General features: G+C 39.8%; 3 protein-coding genes across 8 annotated transcripts in view; 1 reads left to right on the forward strand and 2 right to left on the reverse strand.

Moving 5' to 3' along the window:
• Positions 1-231: 231 nt before the first annotated feature.
• ETFDH (electron transfer flavoprotein dehydrogenase) lies at positions 232-19,769 on the reverse strand. The gene is made up of 13 exons (XM_064710765.1): positions 19,650-19,769; positions 17,653-17,799; positions 17,013-17,242; positions 16,075-16,156; positions 15,699-15,817; positions 15,313-15,390; positions 12,656-12,802; positions 10,758-10,898; positions 8,656-8,799; positions 3,618-3,786; positions 1,706-1,888; positions 1,137-1,358; positions 232-832 (listed from the first exon to the last, which is right to left on the reverse strand). The coding sequence occupies exons 1-13, from the start codon at positions 19,681-19,683 to the stop codon at positions 669-671; spliced, it is 1,860 nt and encodes a 619-aa protein (XP_064566835.1). The 5' UTR covers positions 19,684-19,769; the 3' UTR covers positions 232-668.
• A 152-nt stretch (positions 19,770-19,921) lies between these two features.
• On the forward strand, positions 19,922-21,413 carry C4H4orf46 (chromosome 4 C4orf46 homolog). The gene is made up of 2 exons (XM_064710778.1): positions 19,922-20,117; positions 20,213-21,413. The coding sequence occupies exons 1-2, from the start codon at positions 19,956-19,958 to the stop codon at positions 20,366-20,368; spliced, it is 318 nt and encodes a 105-aa protein (XP_064566848.1). The 5' UTR covers positions 19,922-19,955; the 3' UTR covers positions 20,369-21,413.
• A 292-nt stretch (positions 21,414-21,705) lies between these two features.
• RXFP1 (relaxin family peptide receptor 1) overlaps positions 21,706-27,712 on the reverse strand; it is a 90,627-nt gene continuing 84,620 nt past the window's right edge. For 4 of the 6 annotated variants that reach the window (XM_064710771.1, XM_064710770.1, XM_064710769.1 and 1 more), the window contains 3 exons: positions 26,418-26,828; positions 25,682-25,900; positions 21,706-23,595 (listed from right to left, as the gene is read on the reverse strand). In XM_064710771.1, the coding sequence (XP_064566841.1) occupies positions 23,294-23,595; positions 25,682-25,900; positions 26,418-26,828 (932 nt within the window). In that variant the 3' untranslated portion in view covers positions 21,706-23,293. Of the gene's footprint in view, positions 23,596-25,681; positions 25,901-25,956; positions 26,829-27,712 lie in introns of those variants that run through there. The other 2 variants (XM_064710772.1, XM_064710773.1) reach the window with 2 other exon arrangements.

Below are 27,712 nucleotides of genomic sequence, written 5' to 3' on the forward strand. Positions count from 1 at the left end.
CAGCTTGGTTTCACATGAAGAGAATGTAGGCATTTTCACAGTTTCCATTAGAGCAGGCCTGATTTCTTGTCTACCAGCATTTTTATTCCTTACATAGAATGGAGATGCAGATTTATTTTTTTTAGAACCACTTTACAAGAGGTATTCCCTATTACCATCATCAGAAAAAAACCCCCAAAACCCCACCCCAAACTGAAAATTTGATGTAAAATGTAACACTTTAAAGCAGTGACAATTTTATAGACTGATTTATTTCCCTGACTACCAGGTATGATTACATGTAAATCACTCCATCTAGAGAGAGAAAATACTTTTTTAAAGGTGGGTACTAAATTATTCCACCATAATACGCACAGTTCTGGATATGGCTCCTGCTATCACTGAACTTCAGTAGTACATCCAAGATCCAAAGCTCCTTTGTCAGTCCTGATAAGAACTTTTGCCTGCCATACAGCTCCTGTAAAGAAGTGCTATTAAATAAGGCTAGGGTTTAACCAGAAGGCACCAACTTTGTATTTAATGCAACAGTCAAATGTAAAATTCAGAATGGCACATTAGTCTCAAACTCTTTTAACATTCAAGTCAGTGCTGTACATTAATTACGCTGCAGCATAAAACACTCCAACATATTTGTTGGTGATCAGAAGTCACTGAATTGATCTGTTAGTTTACATTCCATTATAAGCTGGTCCTCCTCCACCTTCAGGTACTACCCAGTTAATGTTCTGACTTGGGTCTTTAATATCACATGTTTTGCAGTGGACACAGTTCTGAGCATTTATTTGCAGCCTTGATCCTTCTCCTGATTCCAGAGGAACATACTCGTAGACTCCTGCAAAGACAAGAAGGGAGCTATCACTTTGCTGAACAGCTTCCCCCCTGCATGTATATTCTACTTACCAGTAAGTGTAACAAGGGAAGAATATTACTTATGTGACTTAATTCCCTTCTAACACATATAACAGTTATTTCATCACAAAAGTACTGCTAACATGTTTTAAGACCTTCAACTGAATCCCCTTCTTGGAGGAAAATTGGGATGGAATGCTTGAAGTAAGTAGGAGGTCAGGTGGACCCTTCCTGAAGTACTTAGTCTTTCCTCTTGCAGAAACAGCTGACACATTTTTGTTACCTACCTGCTGGACAAAACCTTTGCTCCGGTCCATCGAATACAGCCAGGTTCCTGCTCACAGGGACGCTGTCATCTTTGAGAGTTAAGTGAGGGGGCTGGTCATCTTCATGGTTTGTACCACTTAAAGCCACAGATGACAGGAGATCAAAACTGATTTTTCCATCGGGCTTTGGGTATTCAATAGGGGTGCAGTCTTTGGCTGGCTTGAGCTGAGCATAATCTGGTCCTAAATACATTTTTAATAAATTTCAGTACAGAATTATTGTAATTTGCAGTTACTCAAGAACAATTTACCTACACTGTTTTAACTTCCCTTGTCATCAGAATGAAGTACTTCATAGAAGACAGCCTTTTAAATGAGACAAATATCTATACCAAGTTATACTAAGCAATGTTTTAATGTCTTAATTTATATTGTATGGTAGCTGATACGAGGGTCTGCTTCAATTTCATCATCCATTTCTTTTGTACACTTTAAGGCCTCATGACTGGACCAGATGTGCACTAGCCGAAACAGACCAGAAAAGACTGACGTAGAAATTTAGAATCTTCTTCAGGAGATAATGAAATTACCTGGATGTTTTAATGTCCATGGTTCCATTCCTCTGAGTATCCAATAAAATATGCCTGTATATATCATTCCTCCATACACACCAAGTACAGTATGGCAGGATGGTCGGATGTTTCTCACTGCATACAGCTCTTTCCACACCCAGGACTTCTTCAGGTTCTCTTCATATTCTTGCACATCAAGTCCTAAGGCAGTACATTACTTGTTAGGTACCTACAGTGCATCAAGACTATCCTTGAAATAAAAGAATAAATGCTGAATAAAAGCAACTGCTAGCAATGAAATCAGCAAAATGAGAATTTCAGAACTGTAAGCTAGGAATATACTAGACAACATGTTTCAGCTTCTTGAATCAAGAGATGTGTTTTGTTGGCAGACATGTACTGTTTCTTTGTAGCCTCTATTAAATGAGCCACAAGCAGCATTAAATTGTCTCAAAACTCAGCAAAATATAATCAGACAGGTGGCTCCATTGGCACCTCTGTGGGAAAGCAGCTACTCACTCACAGAATCTGAGTGCTGACCAGGACAGTCCACCTGTGATCCAAACCCAGGTTTGCAATTCTAATGTCATGTTCTAAAGCTTTTTCCAGAGAAGTTTTGCAACCAAAGTGCCATTTCAGTAACTATAGCTATGGCCCAACAGATAATGCCAATTCTAGATAATTTCTCCCTTTGTAATCAGCATGTTAATGAGACGTATTTGACTGCAGACTTGTGATTTAAACTCTTTGTATTCTTTACAAATACTAGACATTTCACATTTGATACATCTACCACAGTGTAGTTAAAGCCAAGTAATTATATTTAAAAATAATCTTTCTTCAAATGAAGATTATTTGAGAGCTTTCTCTTCACCACTCTCCATTACTACTGTATAGGAATAAATGTTCTAAATAATGAGTTTTAAGCCCTGTCTACATATGAAAAGCATGCTTCAGTCCACATTTCCCATAAAGTCCATTATCTTTGCAAAGAGAAGGAAGTGGGCTGTAGCAGTCCAGCCTTGACAAGACTGGAAAACAGCATATAAAACATGTCCATAATCAAACAGGAGTGACACACTACCCACCAACAGTACTTATAGCTTCAGATGGATTCTAAGCATTTTAGCATGTCTAGCTGAAGTTTTAATTGTTCAGCACACCTTCTGTGTATGGTGTGTTTCAGCTGAATGAGAGCTCATTAGGCCTCAATCCACCAGTACAGACAGAAGATTTCTAAAATAATCATCATGTGGCACCTGGGTATAGTCTTAGCTCCAGAGTGACCAAAACTCTAGTTCTCTCTCTCTCTCCTTACAGATTTTATTAACAGATTTAAGGGGACAACCAAGGCTTAAACAAATCACTACAAGGTGGTCAGGACCAGGTGATTACTACAATGTGCTTGTATTATGTATAAAATAAAATACACATAGTCTCAAACTGAGACAACTAAAAGATTAAAAGACAGAACAAAGGACTGGATGAAAACAGGATCCTGACAACAGTAAGGGCAAATTTGAAAAATCTCATGCTGTTTTGCTTCATCTAATCTATTCCCTTTTTTTTTTCTTGTTTCAGCAGGCTTTCAGTAACACTTTCTGAATCATAAAGCACTACTTTTTATTGTGTTTGTAGGAACAAAACTATTCTTGTTTACTTACACAGGAAGCATAAGCTTACTTTTCAGATGGTCATTAGAGCTTCTAGCAGTAGGATCAATACTTATGAATAACAGCAAATATTAATTTCTTTAATAAATAATTTGACATTATCAATAGTAAATAATAAAATATATTTTAAACACACCCATTTCATGATTTATTCACATTTCCAACTAATTATTTCGGCCTGATTAATTACTGCTGATAGTTGGTGGTGGTTCTAATTGAACACAAGGTAATTACAAATCAAAGTAAAATGATCTTACCTATTGTCTTTGATTGGAGATTTTCATTGGTTAATCGACTAAAAATGGCTTCTGAAGCCAATATGCCACTTTTCATTGCAGTATGTGTTCCTTTGATCTTGGGAACATTCAAGAGTCCAGGACTGCAACCAATTAATAATCCACCTGGGAAGGTGAGTTTGGGTATTGACTGAAGGGAAAACAGAACGAAAGGTTTTGTTCTTGTTTGGTTTTGTTTGTTGAAGTGAAAATAACATTCTGAAATTAAACTGGCATAAGGCTTGAGTGTCCTTTCCATTTTCAGACCTGGCACATGTACTCTCTAAACATGCACCAGTTACTCCACTTACTCATGGAATTTGAGCACAGTATGCACATAGGAATACAGACACTTTACTTGTGCTGTATAAAAGTGATATTTTCCTTATATCCTCTCCACAGCTGCCTTATGTGCAGCAAAACTCCAGTAGTCACCCACCGATATGGTGTTCCTCCTTCAAGCTCAAGTAAATGTTTTAAAATAAAAAACCCGAAGTCCCATTTGTTTTCCTGATTTCCACACAGTAAGTTGTAGTCATCTCACCTCACAGGGCTTTTTTGCACAAATTTTTTTCTGTGAAACTGCACACTGCTATCATACCTGCCCCCCTCCTCCTTATTTTAGAAGTTGCTCACAGTCAGCAAATATATTTTGGTGCAAAATCACCATCTTACTCCCATTCTGTAAGCATAATGTCATAGAGTATGGTCAACTCACAAACCTAACACAGCCAAGATGATTTGGTCAGGTCAATAGTATCAATATATTACATTATATACCTATATTGACTGAGGAATACCTCAGCTACCAGGGTGATTAAGATTTTACACTGAAAACAGCTTCGAAGTGCAGACTGACTACAGAACTTTGAGCAGAGAGCTCTGATCAAAGCCTAAGTCACAAATTGCTGAAGCTTTGAACATACCCTTCCTCCTAAAGTCTTTAGTGCTGAGCAGCACATCTTAATCTAGCATCCTGCTTTTATTAAAACTGTCTGAAAGAATTAATTTTGCAGTAACCTAAATACTAAACAAGTAGTTGAATTTCATGAAAAATGTCAAAAAATGTATCCCTTAGAATTTAGGTTAACCCAAATCATAAGTTTTGTTTCTTCTGTTTGTTCAATTGTTACCTCTTTACTAGTCACCCAGGACTGCTTACTTTTGTATAGTCATATAGCAATCACTAAAAAGTTAAATTACACAGCATTTCCTCTGTGTTTTGTGCAGTTTGTTTAATCAGAGACCTAGTGATTTGGTTCACAGAAAAGGTAATTCAGGCTGAAAACACAACTACAACTTACTTTTCTGGGAAAAGAAGTTTCAAGTTCAGCTACATAACAGTTTTTCAAAATTAAGTATGTGGGATGTTCTCTCTTTTCTCAGAAAACAGCCATCCTATGTTATCTATTAGGATTCAATGGTGCAGCACTGACATAAGGATAGAAAGACTTCTTGACTGACTGTGAATTGCATAGGAAGATGGTGATCAAGTACTTTTCTTCTGCAAACACTGTTTCATGTAATATGCACAGTGACCCACCATACTGCTAAAGAATAAATGAGATTAAAGATGAGTCATGTAACACAAAAGGTAGCACATACTGCAGCTGTGGTAGTAATTCTCATTATTAGTACTATGGCACTTGGAGCCTGCTTTCATAGTCATTGGAAGAAACACATCATGCCTCTGAGATACAGAAACAAAACAAGACTGCTTTAGAGAAGGGGAGACACCTGCTCCCTGCAGTCTTTCCTGCTGGCAGGCAGGAAACCTCATGTTCTTCCTCCCCTTAGCTCCAGACCAGGGCTTACAATCTGTTAAGTGAGTCTGATGTTTGACACTTAAATGGGTTGTCAGGTTTTCCCCCCCGATATTCACGGCATACACTGCTCAATAACTGCAACACCTTTTTCTCCACAAAACTCTTAAACCTTTCAAAAGATTTTGATAAAATAGAGACCAAATAGAGGGTGCATGGGAATTTAGGTGCTTTGTTTTGTAGTTTTAATAAATATTATAAATAGTAGCTACAGAGATTAAGTTACTAAACTCTTATCTTTCCTTCCACAGACATTAAAAAACACATGCACTCTCTCTCCCCCTTCACTCTGTGCTAAAGATTGAAGATCATGGTCATTAGGTTATCTATAACAAAAAAGCTGAAGTTGGTGGTAACTCTATACACCTATGTGATGCAATTCTGTTACCAAAATCAAAAACTGGAGCTATGGAATGACTTACATAAGAAAATATTCCTGGACTACAGTGATACAAATGAGTCAGACTGCTACAGTTATTAATCAAAGCAACACATGCAAAAGAAGAGCTAATCTTAAAACTCTTCCTAAGTGAATCATCAATAAAGCTTTTTTTTACAGAAGCCATGTATTAAAAAAAGTCTTTTAGAAGAGTGACTTCATGATCACCTAATCAAATCTATCTAAAAGAAATTAAAAAAACCCACCAAAAAAACACCAAAGCAAAACATACTCATATATTAGGAACAATGGAAAGTAAGGGACATATTGGTTTAAATCCAACAAAGATGTTCAAAGATGAGGCAGAGATGTGCAAGATCTGCAGTTCTACTATGTAACAGCACAATGTCTGTAAGAGACTTAAAAATACTGTATTCTTTCAGCTATAGGTTTTGAGTATAAGGAGGGTGCAACTAAAGTCACACTCTGGCTACTACACCAAAGCCAGAAATTCAATGACTATGTGTGATAGAGAAACCAGGGCACAGGGTGGAAAAAGAAGCCCCTCTTGCATGAAAGCCTAGATTAGAACATCTTGGTATTTTTCATGGTGTCTGGGCTAATAGTGGAGTGGCAATGGTTTTTGAAACAAGCCAGTAACACAGCTGTGTTACAATGTGATATGACATATTTCCACTGCAGAGTGGACAAAATCAACGCTCAGATTGATTAGATGTGCAGCATGGGTGTAATCAAGAAGCTGCTTCCCAAACTCACATGACTCACTGCCAGGAATGCACACTGGGGTCAAAGCCCAACTGCACATGACTGTGACAAGAATGAAGCTGTGATGAAATTCTACTTGTATTGCAAGAACCTCGTGAAGCCACGTTTATACTGAGAAGAGGTTCAAAAAGGAAAGGCAAGGTAGTCAGAGGGCAGAGTGGCATGGCCCCACACACAGGCTGCAGATCACGGACACTCAAGCTAGTTTTAAGGTCCAAACTGAAAGGAGCATCTGGAAGATGGATCTGGGAGTACAGAAAATACTGCCACACCCTGTGTTTCAAGATGAGAAGCTAACAGGTTGAATGTACTTTAAAACTGTTAAATATAAACTCCAGACCATTTTTTGCAAGCTTTTCCAGCCCTTTCAACTGACCTTAGTCAGAAAGGTCAGCATTTGAAAAGAAATGCATCAATCAGACAGTCTTAAATAATACATATTCACAATTTTACCTTCTGCACTACTTAAGTTAACAAAATGAACCAAGTATTCCACCTCCCAAGAAAGCAGAAACTCAAAGTTGAGCATGAAAGAAACTCAAGGTATTCATACTTGAAGAGGTAAAGATTTACCTGCCAAACTACATTACAGTTTCAGCACCATCAGTGACTTAAGGCTCAAGCACTGAAAAGGAGTTCTTTTTGCTGGGATAAATAAGTAATTTGGAAGACCTCAAAAGAACAGATCAGTGGTACTACCCTGTCTTCCCGAAGATTCCAGGTAAAACAAAAGATAGATGGCATCTTTGCTGCTGAACGTTCTTGAATGCAATATAAATTCCACTTCACTGGCTGCTCATAGCTTGGACAAACACTCTGCTGGGTAAAAACTCTGGATGTCTGGGCTCGAAGAGTTTTGGTGAGCGGAGTTACATCCAGTTCTCAGCCAGCCACCAGTAGGATTCTGCAGGGCTCAGTACTGGGGCCAGACCTGGCTGATATCTTTATCAATGACCTGGACAAGGGGATTGAGTGAACCCTCAGTCAGTCTGCAGGCAGCACAAAGATGGGTGGGAATGCTGATCTGCTGCAGAGGGATCTGGACAGGATGGTTCTGTGGACCAAGGCTGATTATACTGACATCAGTAAGGCAAGTGCTGTGTCCTGTCCTTGGGTTACAACAACTCCATGCAGTGCCTTAGGCCAGGGGCAGAGTGACTGGAAAACTGCCCAGCAAAAAGGACAGGGGTAGTCCTGCCAGCTGAACATGAGCCAGCATGTGCCCAGGTGGCCAAGAAGGCCAATGGCATCCTAGCCTGGATCACAAATAGTGTGGCCAGCAGGACCAGGGCAGTGATTATTTCCCTGTAATCAGCACTGGTGATGTGGTATCTTGAATCCTTTGCCCAGTTCTGGGCCCCTCACAAGACATTGAAACGCTGGAGTGTGTCTAGCGAAGGGCAATGGAATTTATGAAGGGCCTGCAGCTCAGGTCTTATGAGGAGCAGCTGAGGGAGCTGGGGGTGTTTAACCTGGAGAAAGGAGGCTCAGGGGTGACCTTACTGCTCTCTACAACCACCTGAAAGGAGCATGCACTGAGGTGAGGGTCAATCTCTTCTCACAAGTGGCAGGAAGAGAGGAAAGGGGCTCAAGTTGTGCCAGAGGAGGTTTAGATTGGATATTAGGAAAAATATCTTCACAGGAAGGGTTGTCAAGTACTTGCACAAGCTGCCCAGTGAAGTGGCTGAGTTGCCATGCCTGGATAAGACATACAGATGTGGCACTTGGGGACATGGTTTAGTGGTGGACTTGGCAGTGGTGGACTAGTTATTGGACTAAATGATGTAAATGGTCTTTTCCAATCTAAATGTTTCTATGTTCTGTATTTCATTCAGAAAGTAAAGTGAGCATGTCAGAAGATTTTCAGTACAACAGAGCCTAAGACTAGCTAATCTCAGCAGCCAGTACCCAGCAAGACAAGAAGCTTTCTCTGTCCAGCAAAACATTTGGTATAGCATGCAAACCAAATCCACAGCACTAAATATATGGCTACAGAAAATTCAAAGATCAAATCTTTGTGAAAAAAAATTACCTGGATACCACCTTCATTTAACGCTCTGGCACCATAGGCTATCCTTGTTCCACCCTCCAAAGTAGGCTGTACACTAGGATGATGCTTCCACCTCTGAAATTCTCTAAATGGATTCAAATAGGGATTTTGATAATCTAAACCAACCTTAAAAATAGAAAAAAGTGCACATCAATAAAAACAAGGTATGAAATTTCAACAAAAAATTGAAATCAAAGCACTTGCATATTACCACATCAAGTCTTTAAATGTATTTTATTCTAAAGCAACCTCAGGATCATTCTACTTAATCTACTGCCAAAAATATATTTTATTAATGGTACAGCAGGAGCAAATCTAAAAATTTGCTGCTACAAGTCTGCTCTTGTCCCCACCTAAAATATGGAAAATATTCAATTGCATTGTAACCTCCTTTCAGCTGTCTTTGGCATAAAAAGGATTAAATTAAACATGACTTAATGAGTGGGATAAGCAGCAAAACTTGTTTTAAATCTGCATTTCATACCTCTGCCCAAAAAAAGCTGAAAAAAGAGGTAAACAATTATTTTTTGATTGTTACATCCTTGAGCTCTCATACTTTAAACAGTTCTTCAAATTGTTTAGTACTCAATTATAATTTCCAATTAGGTGCCATTGTAATAAAGCACAGGGGAGCAATGGTGAAAGCAGAAAATAGGGTAAAATAGATTGCCAGTGGGCTGGATGCTCAGGATTCTTATACATTTGAGAATTTGACCAAATATATACTCTGAATTTCCCATCTTTAAGATATTCTTACAAAGAATTATATTGCTGAATTTTTCTCTTTTGAGAAAGGGACTATTTCTGGTTCCTGTGAGCTTTATTGGAGATAAGTAACAAAATACATCATGAGTCAGCAGCAATCAAGACTTTGGTATCTGTGGCAGCTCACTGCTTTTAGAGCAGTGCTTGCATCTGAGCTGCTGACAAGACAAAATTAATGACCAAGTTCCAAAATAAGGGTAAAATAACCCAACTACAAGAATCATCTCAGACTGAAATAGGTATAAAGTTCAAAGACAAAAAAGCGATTGTGTGTTCACACAGAAGTTGATTTTTTCCTCTCTGGATAGAACATGAATGTTACTGATTACCTACCATTCTCTGCAAGAATCAAAGCTCTCAGCCCTTCTAAAATCAAACAGAAATTGAGTATCTACTGTATGTACTTATTAATTCCAATATTGGAAATCTGTACAGGACAAGTACACGTGTCTGAGAGAGTTAATGAATTTTTTCCAATGCTTCTTACAAAAGAGTTAGACAAAAATATAATTTTTCCACACATTCTGTAATCCTTCTGAAATCTAGGAGACAGAAGTGTCAGCTCAGTCCCATGCTGCTGAAAGTCCCATTTGTATACTTGACTCTTACAACATCTGTGTTGAAGCATGTGCACAGGGTAAATAGTGAATTTTTCATTTTGAACTGTAGGTGACAGAGTATTTCCAATCCCTGCTCCTCCTTGCATCACCTGGCTGCCAAAATGACACCAGACTAACTCTAGAGATCTCACACTTCTGGTAAGTGGCAATAAGCAGGAAGAAGCTGCCTGCCCAATTCAGAAAGGCAGTTGCTAAAGAGGGCAATGCCAACAGGGGTGCAGAATACCAAAACCAAAGTGAAGAGCTCAGAAATGAAAAGGACATTGCTAGTAGCACTGCAGTGCTTCCATTTTAGACACTTCTCTCAAAAAGTGGAGTTACACACAGGTTTGACACATGGATTAGGAAATTAAACTGTAAAAAGTGCATGTGATTTAGATTTCCTAACTTACAAGAATTTTTTGAGCACAGTTTTGATTAGTCATTTGGTTTTGCCATTACCAAAATTTGCTTTGTTTGCAAAGAAATTATGAGTAAGTTTTCTAGTTGGTCTCAATAAAAGACATTGGATTAAAGACAGATTTATACGACAAATTAGCCTTCCCTAGTATGGGCATAACCACACTTAAGATTGAGAAAGGACTAAATTTGGTCAATTCCTATTCTTGTATTTACATTTTGTCATTAAAACAGAGAAAAGAAACTGCATAAAATGAAGATCAAACAACATGTAAGAATGAAAAAACTAACTTCACTTACCACAAATCCAAGAGCAACTAAAGGCTCAGGCTCATTTAAGTGATAAAGAAAGGATCCTCCATATGTATGTCTGTCTAATGGCCAGCCTACAGTATGTTCCACTCTTCCTGGTTTCCATTTTGTTTTATCAATAGTCCATAACTGAAATGAGGATGACCAAAAAACTACTTCAGATTGCAAAGTAATGGCCTTTCAATAACATATTAAGAGACAAATACACAATTACATATAGGAGAAACTTAATTTACTCCTATGAGCAATGCAAAAATTCATACAGCAAAATACCAACTGTTCAGTAAAGTTTTTTGGATTACTATTTGAGGTTTTCCCAATACCTCTCTTAAAATGCTATGTATCAGAAAATGTGCCTGAGACTCCAGTACTACACCCAAAATTTTCATTCCAAGATTCCTAATATTAGTGACTTTGACAGATACTTCTGCCACAGAATGCAATGCTTATGTTGACTTTTTTCTTTGAAAGTATTGTTTTTTCATATGATTCTATGAATTATCTTGTGAGTTTTTCAAGGTCAGGACAAAGCAATATGCCTGAGTTGATCTAAATATTTTCTGCCAAACAAATTGTCCCATCTCTGCTGTCTTCTACACGTTTTCAGTGCTCCACTGACCCATGGTGAACTCAGAGAAGCATTTTCATGTTTTCAAGATTGAGTCAATTTTCTGGTCATTTCACAAAACATCTTTGCACCATGGAGGTACATGCCAGGCACAGTCTAATGGCAGGAGGGCAGTTGAGCACCATGGATCAGCTCAAACATTGAGGGCACACCTACAATAATGTTCCAGTTTAGATTAAGGAGCACATTTTTGAGTGGGACTTCTGATTCCTCCCACTTACTGTGTTTTGACTCACATCATACTGCAGCCAAAGCATGAACTGGATTCCTTCAATGTGAAACTCAAAGACAGGGTCCTAAAAGTCCATCTAAAACATTCCAGTCATGCAAGGGCACTCAGTCCATGGGACCAAATGACAGCTAGTCCAAAGTAAAAATAAACCTGAGGCGTGCATAGTACGGACAACAGCTCCTGAGCACCAACTACTTCAGATCCACTCCTACTGGACTGCACTATTTGCTAAAGCAGACAGTCTCATCTGGAAGTAAGGGAACTCTACAGGAAAACCCTTCTTTAATGACAATTTCAGTATCAGAGACTGTAGCTAAGATTATGTCATATTTACAGAATGGTTAGTCTCTACATGATTAGTGTAGACTAATCATTTAACTAGTATGTGCTTACAGCTACAAAATATTTAAGTAATTCTGTTACAGTCAAAACTCTGAATATATTCTAAAATAATACAGCTCTTTTTCATGAGTGATATTTCCTGAGTATAGAATATTTTAAAAAGGAAACCTCATTCCTATCCCAATTTTATATGCCCAATGAAGGGAGTTTTTTGTTAAAGAAAGGCTCATCCAGAAGGTGCTTCAGAGACCATGACTCATCATCTGAAACAGCTCTCCTCTCTCCCTTTTACTAACATACAGAAAGCCCACAGCAAGTATTTTCTTCCTTCCTCATGTACTAAAGCCCCCCCAAAATTAGGCAGCACAAATTCCTTCCTTGTTTAGCAGATATACGGAAAACAGGTATCACAAATGACTGTAATTTGAAAATGTTACAGAGCAGATTCACAGGTACCTCTAGTTAAAACAGGTACAAGAGAAGCAGCAGCTGAAGTGGAACAGTCACAACATTCAGAGAGGATCTGCTCTGATCAGCCTCAGAACAGCAAAGATTCTGAATTTTCAAAGTGTAACTCAAATTCTTTAATTCTTATGTCATACAAAAATTAGCTAGAAAGCAAACGGAATCCACCTTTAAGTCTCATGCTATTTTCTTTAATTGTTAAAATGATGCAAGTGGTACCTCTTTCAATCCAATGCCATAGCTCTGGGGTTGACAATTCTCCCTTAGATTGTATCTTTTGTACAGCTGTTTGGCTAGATGTCCATGACAACCTTCAGCAAAGACTGTGACTTTAGCATGGAGTTCCAAGCCTCTTTCAAAGGTAGCCTGCAAAAGCACAGCATTTCATCAGCAATTAGGTCCGTGCCACACCAAACTCACAGCAAGAAAATGGAGAGTAATAAAGTGATTTTACACTACTTGGTGACACAGCTCAGACACTATAGACCATTGCAAATTATGGCTCTAGTTCAGTTGTCTTTTCCACCCAACCATGACGCACCCCTGGCAAGTCTTGGAAGGGGATTCCAGTGGAGCAGCCCCACAGTGAACCGCTACTCATCACTGAAAAAGAGAATCTTCCCAGGTCAGAGAATACTTATATTAAATCTGCTCCTTCACAAGCTGCAAAGGAACTCTGACAAAGAATCTTTACCTGTTACATCACACTTTAATTTTTGCTCATGAAGTCACATCACATTATGTTTTGTGCCCCAACACAAATGTCACAGGCTAGACAGAACTACCATATCTGAAAAACCTGAATCACCCTGCTCCCAAAAGGATTCACCACATGACATTACCCCAATCCGGCATGTTAAAACAAATTAAAAATTAAACTAAATAAAATACAACTATAAAAAAATTCTCATTAAAAATTCCAACAAGGATTGAGAACCAGGTAAGGGGAATTGGCACACTGCTGTATGAGTACATCACCTGCATCTGTGAGCACACTGGACAAGAATACAGATTATGTTTACAAAATTTTCATAATGAAAAAAACCTTGATTTCAGTCAGAAAGTTTGATGTTGAAAAAGACAAGGACAACAGTTTTGGATTGACCTCATCAACAGTACTCAATTAAACCATCTCAAGGTAAGCCAGCATTGGTTTAAAAGAAGTTTACTGCTTTGGTTTTTAATTGTCTCTCAGGTGCAATCTGCTTGTAACTTACAAATGAAAATGTTCCCTCTAGTTGAGAATTACATTTAAAGAGGAGTGACAGGATTTTGTTAAATTCTTGTACTCTTTGAATTTCTGACTGTCAATGTGAACTTTTGAATTAATTTTACAAAATTCTAAACAAGAGTTACCTCTTGAATATATAGTCTCCACTTTGAAGTAGCTTTATATAAAACAAACTACAACTCCACATTGTAAATATTAGAAATCCATTAATTTGAAACATTTCACTAATGTGACACAGCTGTATTTCACATTTAACAACCTTCTCCAGTATCTACACAAGAATTAATAGGCAACTTGCTACAATGTTTTTTACCACTGTCATTTTTATTTGGTTGGTGCTGACTGCAAGGTGAATATCTATTCATTAACCACAGTCTATTTGACTAGGTTCTGTATAAACATGTTGAAGATACTCTTGCCTAGGAGGTTATACAAACTACACCTATTTACCTGAGCCTTTATGCACTGGAGGTAGTACCAAGTGACAGAACTGACAGCTAAAAAACTTGACAGTCCAGTAAAAAAAGCTTTAGTAGAGGCACACTCATTGTGTACATGAAAGAAGTTAAGAGAGGAATTCTCCCAGAACAAATGGAGAAAAAAATGAATCTATGTTTTGAGGATGTTAAGAAATACATCTAAAATGTTCCTTCCCATCTTAAAACAAACCCAAACTCCCAATGAAGCTGCACACGTTACTTGTGCCACCTTCTGGACAAAGCATGCACTGGAAAATTGAGAGCTGTCAGTGTGTCTGTCCCCTACAGCAGATAAAAAAAATTACACTGGAAAAATACATTACTCCTCCACTGGCTTTATTCTCTCAAAAAAAGAAAGAGTCTTTTCTTCTCACTCCCTGCCTTAAATGGGGAAAAATAGCCCACACTTTATGTGCAAGTCAATACCTCTTTGAAACTGTAGGAAACTAGAATAAAACTTTATAAAAAAGGAAAGTAAATGTTAAGGAAAAACTTGTACTCCTAATTTATGTAGTCAAATAATTCTGTGTGAAAGTTGCTCCAAGCAAATCTGAGGTGCCACATTTTCCCAACATATTTTACAGGGAAACAGCAGACTTAGGGCAGGTTCTGGATTCCACTGAACAAAACAAAAATCCGAGTCTGACACCTAGGGCAGATTACTGCATCCTTTTGGATGCAGAAACATGACCAACCAGCATAGAGGTATAAAGACTCAGTGTCTATCTTGCCCCAACAAGGTAGACAGATTGTCAGCAAGTGCAACTGTGGCTGTAAATATCAAGGAAACCAAACCAGCCAGAAGCACACTCTCTTACATGTTGCTAGTTACCAGATGGACTAAAACTTTCTATTTCACCCTTGGACTTTTTTCCAGGAGTTCCTGGAGTTCTTTGTGTTGTTTCCAGATTTCACATATGCCAAAACACCTTTACATAATCTTCTTCAAGACAACTTTTATGAAAAGGCTTTTTCTACTAATCTCAGAAGAATTTTACAATGTTCTGAGATGAGAACACAATCAATCAAATTAAATAGAGAGGGAAGACAGGTACTGAATTTTACAACTTTTCTTATGCTGCAGCAAGACTACTGATGGCAGTAGATGCAGATGTACCACAATTTTCATAATCAGACCCCTAGTTATGGGGAAGATAGATACTCACTTTAGGTGCTCCATCCTTCTGAATGCCCACATCATTAGTTGCTATCCCTTTCACGCTACCATCTTCATGAAAAAGTACCTTTGGAAATATTTAAACAAACAAACAAAAAACATTGTAATGAAACTGTACTCTGAATCTATTAATTATAAGTTCTAAAGCAGAACTTCTAGACACTATGACTCAAATGGTCAAACATGAAGATCATGTATTTATTAATGTATTGTGTGCACTTTGCTGGATCTGAGCCAGGGAACTGAGACAGAGAAACACAGTTTTCACAATACATATCAGTTAAAAGGGATGTTGCACATGTTCAAATGATCATGACTGCACTGAAGGGGGTTCCAAAGCCACTTTTCATAAACACACACTGATGTCATTAGTACCTCAGCTGCTGCATAGCCTGGATATATCTCAACACCCAAAGCTTCTGCTTGTTCACCTAGCCAGCTCACAAGGTGGCCCAGACGCACTATGTAATTTCCATGATTAACCATCGGGAGCCCTAGGCAAAAGAAGATACACACACATATAACACATGGGACACTAAGCAAAATAACCAAAGCTGTCACCTCCACAGCTACTACTTCAAGCTAGTCTCATGTGTTATCAGAGCCATCGCCTACACAGAGTGTACCACTGTAACCTATTATAGTCTACATACACTTGTTGCACTACACCAAATCAAACTTCTTTTGATTCATGGAGAAGTTAAAAAAGACACAGAGGAAGCTGACTCTCTTTTACCTCACTAAACTTTACCTGGAAGGATTGGCACTGGAATTCTAGATGTCTTTGTTAAAATTCCAAACTTGTCTTCAGTTACAGGAGTATTAAGTGGAGCCTACAAAAAATTAAATAGAAGAAGTAGAGGGTTATGTTTTGTCAGCCAATCCAACAGAAACAACAGAAACAACAAAATCAAACAAAATCAAACAAACTACAGGTTTAGTATAGCACTTCTTTAGGAAGGCACCAAAAGAGAGAAGATAAAATACTTTATGAGGCAGTCATCAGGCAAGAATCAACACAACTAGTGAGGTTAAAAAAAAAACAAATTTGCAAATAACATCTATTGTACACAGGCCTGTACTACATCAATAGTCTAGACCTTTTTAAAGAAGGCAGCTCAACCTGCAGATTTATCACCATAAGGCAAACTAAAGAGTTGACAGCTGACTTCTTGCAGCTCTCAGGTGATAGCAGGCAGCTGACTGCAGGTCAGACAGCTGTTCCGGGACCTCTCTCCTAAAATCATCTTAGGCCTTTGCTACACCAGGGTGTCTGCACAGAAGTCAGGATCAGTCATCTCCAGGAAGAGCAATTGTACAGATCCAGCACATCTGTCATTGGTAAGGACCAAACATCTTCTGTTTGTACACAGGAGGTGGACTTTGCACACAGGCAGCAAGTGCAGGGCACCCCAGGCTGCAGCAGACATACTGTGTATGTGCAGTAGGACTGCTGCAGAAAAGAGCAAAGGACACAGCATATCTGTGTAGACAGAAAACATCCAGCATTGTTGAACTACAGGAAACAGACTAAAAAGAAGGTGCCCATTTTTGTTTTGTTCCATCAATGTATTTTAAAATGGTGCTTATTACCAAGGGTACCAGGGACTAACTCATACCAGAATGAGTCAGATATGAAGTTCCTTACACTCTAGCAATGAACTTTGGTGTTTACATGCTCATACATACCCCTCGCTCTTTCCAGTCTGGAAAGAGTTCTTCTAAGGCCCTTGGCTCGACACAAGCACCAGACAAGGTGTGTGCACCAATCTGAGAAGCCTTTTCCACCAGACACACACGCACTTCCCGGCTGTGCTCAGCAGCCAACTGCTTGAGGCGAATGGCTGCAGAAAGGCCGGCAGGGCCTGCTCCAACAACGACAACATCAGCTTCCTCTGCAAATCTTTCCATGTTTACCCCTTCAATAGAAAAAAATGATCATAACATAAGCCAATGTCCAATTTCTTCCAGCCTCTCTCTCACTAAAACCAAACCCTCATGGTAAGAACAATTGAAAAAAACAAGCAGATACATACTGAACAGAACTAAATCTTGTTGTGATAATCGCTAAACCAAAAGCTGCTTGTATATTTTATTAAAACAAGCATAAAGTTTCCTCTGATATTATATTATAGCACTAAAAACACTCATTATGAGATAGCAAGCAAAAATTTCATTTGAAATATTAGTACTGTATGTAAGCACAGAGAATTTCCATAATGAGAAAAAACCAGCAACACATTTCAATGTCTTTAAGACTCAGCAATGACAATTGTAATGGCAATGATAATAACAATACAGCAGCTTTTAAAGAAGGCAGTGTTTGTACCTTGCCATCGTTTGTCTTTGTCCCGAGGATGAATTGTGTAGTGCGTGGTTATGCGAGGCACAGCGGCAGTGGAAGCACATCGTGAGACACGCAGCGATTGAAGGCAATCCTTCCTCAGCAACTTCAGAGCATGAAAGCACTGACGTGCTGCAAAAACCAGAAACAACTTCATCAAATCAGTAGTTTCTCAAATTTTTCAAAGTTTCAGAGATGCAAGAAGCACAACAAATATGACAGCTTCCCCCTCCCAAAGGCTACCAGGTGATGTGAAGATGAGAAACCATAAACACAGATTTTAAAATTTTCAAGTAAGGAGGATGCTGTGTAATTTTTTTATTAGCAGCTTCCCCTTTAAGCATTCTTCACTCAGTACACAGGCCAGCCATGCATAGCTGACACAGGATAATATACACAGGTGCCAAACACACTTTAAGTTCTGATTTAATTTTGAACTTCAAAAGGTTTACTTCAAACTGCATTAAAAGTGACCAAACAATGGTAGAAACGGGACATGCAAGTTTAGCTCTGACATCTCAACACATGTTGAGACTCACAGCTTGAAGCTACTAACACAAGGCAGCTCACCTAAAGTACATGCCATGATCTGCAGTAAAAGCACAGACCTGAACCCAAGTGTGCTTAGCCAGAGCTAGGAACAGTAGATACAGGTAACCATTACCTTTGCTGCAGATACAGCAATTTCTGTGTAAGCAAATGGACGGAAAATAAAGTTTCAAATTATCAAACCTATCAGGACCCTATTCAGAGAGTTATTACATGTCATATTTTCCCTCTTTTAGAAACAAGTAATAAATGTGTGTGATTTGTATTAAAAAACCCTAGTATCATTAGTATGAAAGTGAGTTAGTTAAACGGTCTGTGAACTAATGTGCCTTCCTTAATAATATTCCTTCCTTAAAGAATTTGTTTTATTCAGGGACGAAGAATACCTTATTTAAAGTGGTATATATATATATATACACCACTTTAAATAAGTGGTATTTATTATACCACAATTATATATATAAAGTTTCTGCAAAACTATATAAATAAAATCACCAGTGTGCTTTGACTGAAATGTTTAGTTGAGAATGGCAATTGGCAAGGCCAACACGAGCATCCTGAGTCACAACTCTGCCCGGTGACAATTAGGCCAGAGGTCACTACATGCAAGGTAGCAAGCACTATCCATGTTGGTTCCTCAACAGGAATTCTGTACCTAAGCAACATAACATAAAAGGTGGTATTATCATAGCACCTCATGATTCTTAGTTATCCTTTACCTGCAACCAGGCAGGATCTGAGAACAGGTACTCTATAAGGTTGATAATAACTACATTCATATATATATATACATATAAAATGAAACTTTAACTTAACTTTCAGGATTTGATAATAACAGAGGGCAGATTCTTGCCCAGCGAGCGCACAGGGCCCGGGCCACGACTACTGAGAGCTCAGGGACTCGGAAAGCGATGGGAAACGCCGGCACGACCCGGGCAATTTCCAAGGAGAAATTTTGCGGCAGCTCTTCAGTAACAGCTGTCGGGATGCTGTCTCCACAACTACTTCCCAAGTAAGGACACTCGTTCCGCTGCTTTATTTCACCCTTTAAAGCAGGTGACACCCAGCGTCCCGCCCATGTTTTTAGGCACCCCGCTGCAGGTGAATAACCCACGTCAATATCACGGAGCCGGGCCGCGGGCACCGGTCACGCACAGCGCTGTCCTCCGGCCCTCGGGTGCACAGAGGCCCCGGGCAGGGGGAGCCTCAGGCAGGGGGAGCCCCGGGCAGGGGGAGCCCGGGGTTCCCGCCCGCCGGCCCCGCTCCGGCCCCGCGCCCGCCCGGACACCGGCGCGACCCAGCCGCGACCTTTGCTCCGCCTCGGCGCCGCGCCAGCCGCCGGCCCCACCCGCCGCGCCAAGCGGCCGCCCCGGCCCAGCCCGCCCCAGCCCGGGCCGAGGCCCCGGGCGCTCCCGCCGGGCACGGCGCGTTACCTCGGCCGGCGGTCGGGCACCGGTGGAACAGCATCGCAGCGGGCCCGGCACCGTCCGCTTCCCGCGACCGCCCCGCGCTCACCCCGCCGGCCTCGCCCCCCCGCGCCTGCGCGCCCGGCCTCGGCCCCGCCCCGTGCGGCCGGCAGGACTACAGCTCCCAGGGCCGCCCATCCGCGGCCGGGGCGGCGCTCGGCGGGAGCGGGGCCTGGGCGGGCCGAGGGCGGCGCTCGGCGGGGGCGGGGCCTGGGCGGGCCGAGGGCGGCGCTCGGCGGGAGGAGCTCCCGACGCGGGAGAGCTGAGCGGGACATGGCCGAGGCGGGGCCGCTGTCGCCCGCCGCGGTGCCCGAGGGATCGCCCGGCGCTCGGCCCCGGAGGGTCCGCGGCGGGAGCGAGGGGTCGGGGTCGCCGGAGCTGCCCGGCGGCGACACGCGGGAGCTGCTGGAGGAGGTGGAGATGCAGATCGGCGACGTGAGTGCGGCGCGCTGCCCACGGGCGGGCTCCGGGGCCCCCTCGGGGACGCTGCCGGGCGCCGGTGACCCCTAACCTCTCTGCCGTCCCTCCAGGCCGCCTTCTCGCTGGCGAAGATCCTGGAGGCGACGTCGGCCGTGTCGGCCCAGGTGGAGGAGCTGGCCACCAAGTGCTCGGAGAACGCCCGGTTCCTCAGGACGTGGCGGGACCTGCTCAGGGAGGGCTACGAGTCGCTGAAGCCCAGCGGGTAAGGCCGGCCCGGCCCGCCCGGCCCGCGCTGCGGCGGGGCTCTCCTCGACCGCCGCCTCAGGGACCTCACGTGGAGCTTTGTTTGCCCCCAGAGATCTTGCACACATACCTGAGGGCTCTCGCATGGCTGTTTTATGGTAGTCTACCGAATAAAAAAACTTTGTATAGTTGACTTTTAGATTCTTCGTTGAAGCTCAAGCGATCTCTGACTCCACTATTTTTTCCTCTCTCTTTTGTGCTAGCGTGGTAGATACAAAGTTAGTATGTGTGCTACATTCAGAACTCCTTACTGGTACGGAAGTGTGTCGTATGATAAAGAATTGTCAGCCCTAGAATTGTCAGCCCTCCTCTTTAAGACCCATCACCAGCAGAAACCCTGCCAACCCCAGAGAAACTTCAACTTCAGTTTTTTGTTACACACTTTTTAATTTTCATGTTAAGTATGGGATAATGCGACAAGTTGTGGCTTATTTATGAGCTGTAGAAAAACCCTATATCCCAAACCTTACTATTTTCAGCAGTATCGCAATGTATATCTATAAAGCTGCAGATTACTGCAAACAATTTTACCCAACCTTTTGTTGTAATAAAGTGCCTTATGATGAATCCTGTATCTCTGTAGGGTTGACATTTAGCAGCATTGTTTAATGACAGGCTGGATTATTTTGAACTGTAAGTAAAAGCTTCTATTAGTTAGAATGGAATCTGTGACATTTATTCCCCCGTCCCTGGGGAAGCACCTCAGAGCTTTTCAGTGTTTGTTTTTTTATCTTTGCCTTAAGCAGTGGCTAGTTTGATAGTCTAGAGCTTACTGTTAATAGAACCTTTTGGTCTGAAGGATGGCTGATCTGTAATAAATAGCTGTCCTGACACTCCTGTACCTTAACCAGGCACTGTGGAAAAAAGGAATGCTGAGGTGCAAGGCCAGGCTGCAGGAGAATGTGACTCTGCCATGACTTATTAGCAGGCCTTATTTTTACTTAGAGGACTTTGAGAAAGACCCACTGTGGCTTGCTTATCAAAACAATAAAGAAGTTGCAAAAATTATGAAGTATTGACTGTTATGGTGTTACTGATAGAAACAAAGGTGATAGTGAATATAACCATAATCATGTAGTGAAAAACAGGTAGTGGTAAGGTCAGGGATTCTTGCACATCTCACCAAAGGCAGTTGTAGCCCTTGAGAGAGCTTGGCCCATGAGTAAGGAACTTCCATTGAATTGAGTTCTAATTGTCCTAAAGACAATCCATGTGGCAGGATTTTGCTCAAGTGTTTTTAACCCCAACAACCCGAAATGTTGCTGAACAGCTTGGAAAAGGAGTCGTTTTGTTAAGCAGATAATATTTTATTTCAGTAGAACATACAGTAGTGGAAACAAGATGCTTAATCTTCAGTTTCAAATCAAAAGATAATCAAAAGTTCTGTAAACAGTTGAAGTGTGAGCCACACTTTTTCAAAATTTTACTTCTTATACCACTAAGAAGTTAAGTGCAAACATTGGAAGTATCTTTTAACTTAATTTTAAATAGTTTCAAATCAATACAAAAAAGAAGCTGTTTTTACCTTTTTGGGCTTCTAGGCCATCAGACTGAATACGGTACTGAAACAAGAAGGGAAGTTGTAATAATTCATAATAGAAAACATTCTCTTCATTAAGAATGTGTGAAGGAACTGCCTCTAGGGGATTGATTCAGATGGGATGTTTTTTATTTTACCCTTGTAATTCTGGGAAGTAAAATAATGCTTCAAAAAGTGCTGAATGGCTGTGGTCTTTAAATTACTTTAACTGTAATGCATCCAGTCATGTACAAAGTGATTAAAATGTACATGTCATGACACCTATTAAGACTGATAATTTTCTATTTGACCATCTCCCTTGTACATAGAGAGACATCTAAAGACTGGTATTCGTTGAAGTCTGCAAGCTGTGGTGAGCTACTTTTGGTAGCCTGTTAAGAAAAGTGAGGAAAAGAGCAGCAGCAAGGTGCTGGGATACTCAGTCCAGTCCTTCCAGAGTAAGAAGGGAGAAACTGCCACAAGTTAAAGCTGGGGGACACTCACTTGGGGAAAAAAAAAAACAACCAAACAAACCAAACCCCTTATTTTTACTTTTTTCTTCACCACAGTTCTGGTTCTGCCTGAATTAGAATCTTAAAGATCATCTAGTCCCAGCCTCTCCCTGCCATGGGCAGGGACACCTCCCAGTAGACCAGGCTGATCAGGGCCTTGTCCAACCTGGCAACTGCATTAGAACTATCATTACCACTTCACTATTGCCTTTACATGAGTTAAATAGTCTGTAAATTTATAAAAGGAATATAATTTTCACTTGTTTGGCTTTGACAAATATAGTTAACTGACCTCATTATGAAATGTGAATGTTTTTCTTACAGCTATTGCTCCTTAAAGCTTTTAAGAGATGATGCAGCCTAAATAGAGCCAGTCAGAAACTTTGAGAAGAAAATACATTTCTTAATGAGGAAACCTTTAACTCTTTAAAAAATCACCTGTTGAAATGGGAAATTACAAAAAGAAAAAAAGAAAATAGAAAATACACACACACACACATACACACACTTCCCCATAAATAGATGATTTTCAAACAATCTGCTTTCAGGGTGAGATGTTTCAAATGACAATTCATGTTTTTTCCACACTCTTGGCTTCTGGAAGAATAAAATCCCCAAATATCTGATTTCTCATTCTGATCTAGGATGAACTGTCAAAAAAACCTGTCAGGTGCTGCTGTGAGATGGTGAAATGCCAGTTCTACCTGCAAACAGACACCCGGCTCCCTCTCCTTCCCGCAGTGGTTCGGGTGAGCCCTGCTGTCACACCTCCCTCATTTTCCTCGTGGCTGTAAAGCAGCAAGCCCACGGATGTGACACTAACAGTGCCGATGTCACCGTGAGGACTCAAGCCGTCATTACGTGTAGGAATTCAGTCTTGTTGACTGTGTAGTCACTGAAGCATCAGAAGAGTCTGTACAAAGCACAGGCTTCGTAACCTTTGGTGTGATTTCATGCATTGGCCACATCTCTACCCAAATGAATGATGGACCGTACGGTTTCTGGCTGCCTTTACCTCTTTTGGATCTTCTCTGTCTGTAGTTGTACCAAACCTGGTGAATCATTTCTTTGAAAGGTCGTGTAGTCAAAGTGTAGAGAAGAGGATTCAGAGCACTATTTATTGGCAGTATGAAAATCACCACCCAAGAAGTTATGGTACCTTAGGGAGGGAAAAAGAGAGGCAGCTGTAATATGCATCCCAGTGTTTGCATTCTTTAGTTAGCATAAGCACTTGATGCCAATGCAGCACAGCTTGCTGGTGAGAAGGGGAGATCATGTGCTCTTAGGCTCAGCTCCTGGCACAACAGGTGCTTTTCTTTTTCTTCTTTCTGTTACACTTGCACTGCTTTTTATCTCCCTCTGTTTTCAGTACTCCCTGCAAAAGCTGACATTTATTATTCTCCCAGTAGTTCCATTTATCCCTCTTTTTTATACCACAGCTCCCTATCTGCCTCTGCCCTGACAGACTTCATGTTCTGGCTCTGAGCCCCTTTTTTTGCCCCAAAACCTTCTGTCTCTTCTTTGCTCCTTATCTCTTCCTGTGATCTCTGTTCCCCATCCTCTTCCCAGGACTGATAACATGCAGTCCTAATCATGCCCCTGATATTCTGTCCTGCAAAACTATCCTCCATTCCCTGTATCCCCTCAGAGCCTGGTTTTCTCTTCTGCACCAGGACTTCTCCATTCCTCTTCCTGAAAAAGAGCATTGTGTACATCTTCCTAATTTATTTCTTTTCCTGTTGGTAAGAGTTTCTGTGTTCACTGTCTGCCTATGTCAGTCTGTGCATCTTTACAACATCTCTTTCTCGTCCTTTAGTGTTTGAGAGCTAAGTTACCTGAGGAGCAGGTGGAGAAGGGACAGGATTAAAGCGCTGGAAGATGTCAGTGGGTGCCCTCCATTGTGGTTGTTTGATTTATAAAATTGTTACAGAACTGTTCCAAGAGGCATGAAAACCTTAATTGACTGTCTCCTTCCCGGACTCCTCTCCATGCCCCTCTCCACTTTTACAACTTTGTTGCAATATCAAGACATTCCTGTTGACACCCATTCACATTGGCTACAGTTTTGCACACAAGCAGGTGCTTAGTTCTAAAACTGTCACATTGTATCACCAACACAAAGCAAATGCTACCAAAGGAGGTTTACAATTTGTGTCAATTTGAACAGCTAGCTGTCATGTCTTTAGTTTCACAAATTGAGTAATTACTCTTTAATCTGGTTCATCTATCGCAGGACACCAATTTGCTGAACCCAAGATTACCCTGTGATTCAGCAAGACTTCTTCAAGGTTTCTTGACTTATAGTACAGCTGCTTCTAATTTTCACAATATTTTCTTTCAAATATCATAGGTGGTTTGAGAGCTTCTTGTTCTTGAAGAACAATTTTAAAATATTTGAAATAACTGAATATTTAACATAATTAGTGTAACTTCCAGACATTTGAGATGCAAGCCCAAACTTTGAAAATTTCAACTCCCAACCCTCCTGGTCAGCACATAAGGCAAAATCATCTGAGCTAAAACATTTTCTTGCCAATGTAATATTGTGACATACATCTGTACACTGAGTCTGAATCCGCTGTTGCTGATTGTTCTGTTCATGCTCACATGTCCTTTCTAACAGGGTTAACAAGCCCCACACGAAGAGGCTTTTTTTCTGGCATCTACTGGTATTGCAAAGAGAAGGAAAAAATTAAAGTGCAATTTTAGTCTTTTAGGTTACACTATTTTTACATGGGAATATATTCACAGCATGAAGAAGATAAGCAGATCATTATATGACTTAATGATTTGAGCTACAAATACTAGCTTGTAAAATAAAAGAATTTTTTCAGAATAAGTTACGTTATTAAATCAAGATAGAAAACACTATATTGTCCTAAGACATTTAGGCAACAGAAACAGCAAAAGTCCTAAGATGAGAAAAGCCAATGGAACTCAGCCTTGATTTTCCAATATATTTGTACACTTTATAGATATTATATGCAGATAGACTTGAGTGATTTGAATTTTGGAGATTTTTATGTAACTCAAAGGTGGCTAATCTTTCATGATTACAGTAATAGAGTTTAATCAAATAGCAAAACTGTATAGTTCATTATATTGTGTGTACATATATATAGATATAGAACATTAAGTTAATTTCAGCAACATAGTTCATTTCATTAAATTATTTTTTCTTGTGAAGTAGAAGGAACATTTCATGCAGGCACTGTTGAAACAGCCTCATAAAAGAAAGGACATACCTGGTATTTCTACTCGAAGTAAAGAAAGGAGTTTCAAAATAAAAATAGGTATCCAACATAGTGCATCAGTAAATACAATGAAGAAAAAACGTTTAGCAAGGATCATCTCTTTTTTAATATGATTCCGAATTTCAGTGGCCATAATAGCTGTCTGGTGAACACTGTAGAACATACTCCCATAGGAAAACACAATGATGATAAAAGCTGCCAAGTTTACACCTGTTTAAAAGTTAAAATTAATTATACCTTAAAAGAATAATTGCAATTCTACATCACCTATTTGCATTCTGGATAATAAAGAAGAATATTTCATCTAAACTGCTAGTCCCATGGAATTAAGTGGCCAAAAAATCTGAGTCTGTCCTCATCCTGAAGAGTGAATTTTTGTCTCTACTCAGGTATTAATTTTATTCACTGATAACTGGCAAAAGATTGCCATCTGATTAAAACTAAATAGTTCTTCTCTAGCCTTACCATTGCTCTACTTCCCTAACATAGTCTATTAATTCAAGAACATAATGATCAAAAATTTCTTTCTACTTTCTCATCCCTTCATGCATTTTAAGATAAGTAGGCACACATCTAACACAGTAAAGTATTTATATTGGAAATAGTCTTTAAATGCTTGCTGAAGCATCTAAATCCGAGCAGGTGTGAACATCACAGCTATCTTAATTGTTTGAAAACTTGGTTCCTTTGCAGCTCTAGTAACACATAAAGAAGAAAAGCAACTTACCTAAGAAAATCACAACAGAATAAATCTGACTTCCTGAACTTTCTGATTGTTCTGAGTGAAGAGGAAAACAGACGCCATTTGTGCCATAGTAGTTCCTGAAAAATTCCTTATTGCTCAGTGGGATAAAAGCAACAGCAAACCCGATTATCCAGATAAGAACCAAAATGGAAATTGTCCTGCATTTTCTGGGCTTCAAGCACCTAAAAGGATAAACTATGCAGATGTATTTTTCCAAAGTCAGATAAGTCAACAGTAAGACTGACACCTCTGTAGACAGAATAGCCAGCGATCCAACCAATTGACAGTGGATACTGTCCATCCACAACTGAGCGTGCTTGTTGTATTCTCCACGATATTTAAGATCAAAAGCTCCAATCACAAATAAATATATCCCCATCAGACAGTCAGCACCTGTGGGCACAGTGCTTAACATCATTATTTACACATCTGAATTTCCCATTCTCTCTGTACATGTATCTTGGAAAATAGACACACACATACACACATGAATAAATACATAAGTATCTACTTACAAGTAAGCTACTACATAGATATAGATATAAAATAGATATAAAATCAATATTACATAGATATCAAATCAATATTTCATCTGGAATAGTACTATGAATTACAATTATGTAATGAATTACAATTAAGTAATTATAATTTCTTAATTATAGTAATTACTTAGTAATTAAGTAATTATATAATTTTTTCTTTTTTTTGTTTTCCTTTTCATTTGGTCTGACAGTTCATGTTTCATACTTGTTTCCATTTTTTTAAGCTCTGGTAAAATTGTTTTGCAGATAGAAAAATATATAGCTTTATTTATAGAAATATTATTGTAATCCTTTTTTATTAGGTCTTATTTCTTTATTTATTTCTATATTAACATTTGGCTTAAGAGATAATTTTCTTTGAGTTTGCCATCTCTGCTAGATTCGAAGTTTATTTTTTCCACATTTTGCTAGTTCAAAACTCATGTGCATAGTCTTCTAAGACTAGTAAGGGGAGATGACCTGTCAACACAGAACTGAAGACTTCATGGGTATTTTGCTAAAAATTTTGCATAGTATTCAGATTGTTTCATGGGAAAAACAAAGTTTCAAAATCACCAACATGCTGCATTTAGAAATGTTGCAATAATTTTAGACAACGTTGACAGCTACCTCTCAAAATGCATCTAATTGCATTTGTGCAATACTTATTGACTCTCCTGTATTGAGAGACTCAGGATTGTAGTGATTGTATTGCCAAGTACTTAATCCATAAACTTGTCGTGCTTTCAGGATTAA

The sequence above is a fragment of the Zonotrichia leucophrys genome, chromosome 4 (genome assembly GCF_028769735.1).
Source record: "Zonotrichia leucophrys gambelii isolate GWCS_2022_RI chromosome 4, RI_Zleu_2.0, whole genome shotgun sequence".
Taxonomy (NCBI): domain Eukaryota; kingdom Metazoa; phylum Chordata; class Aves; order Passeriformes; family Passerellidae; genus Zonotrichia; species Zonotrichia leucophrys.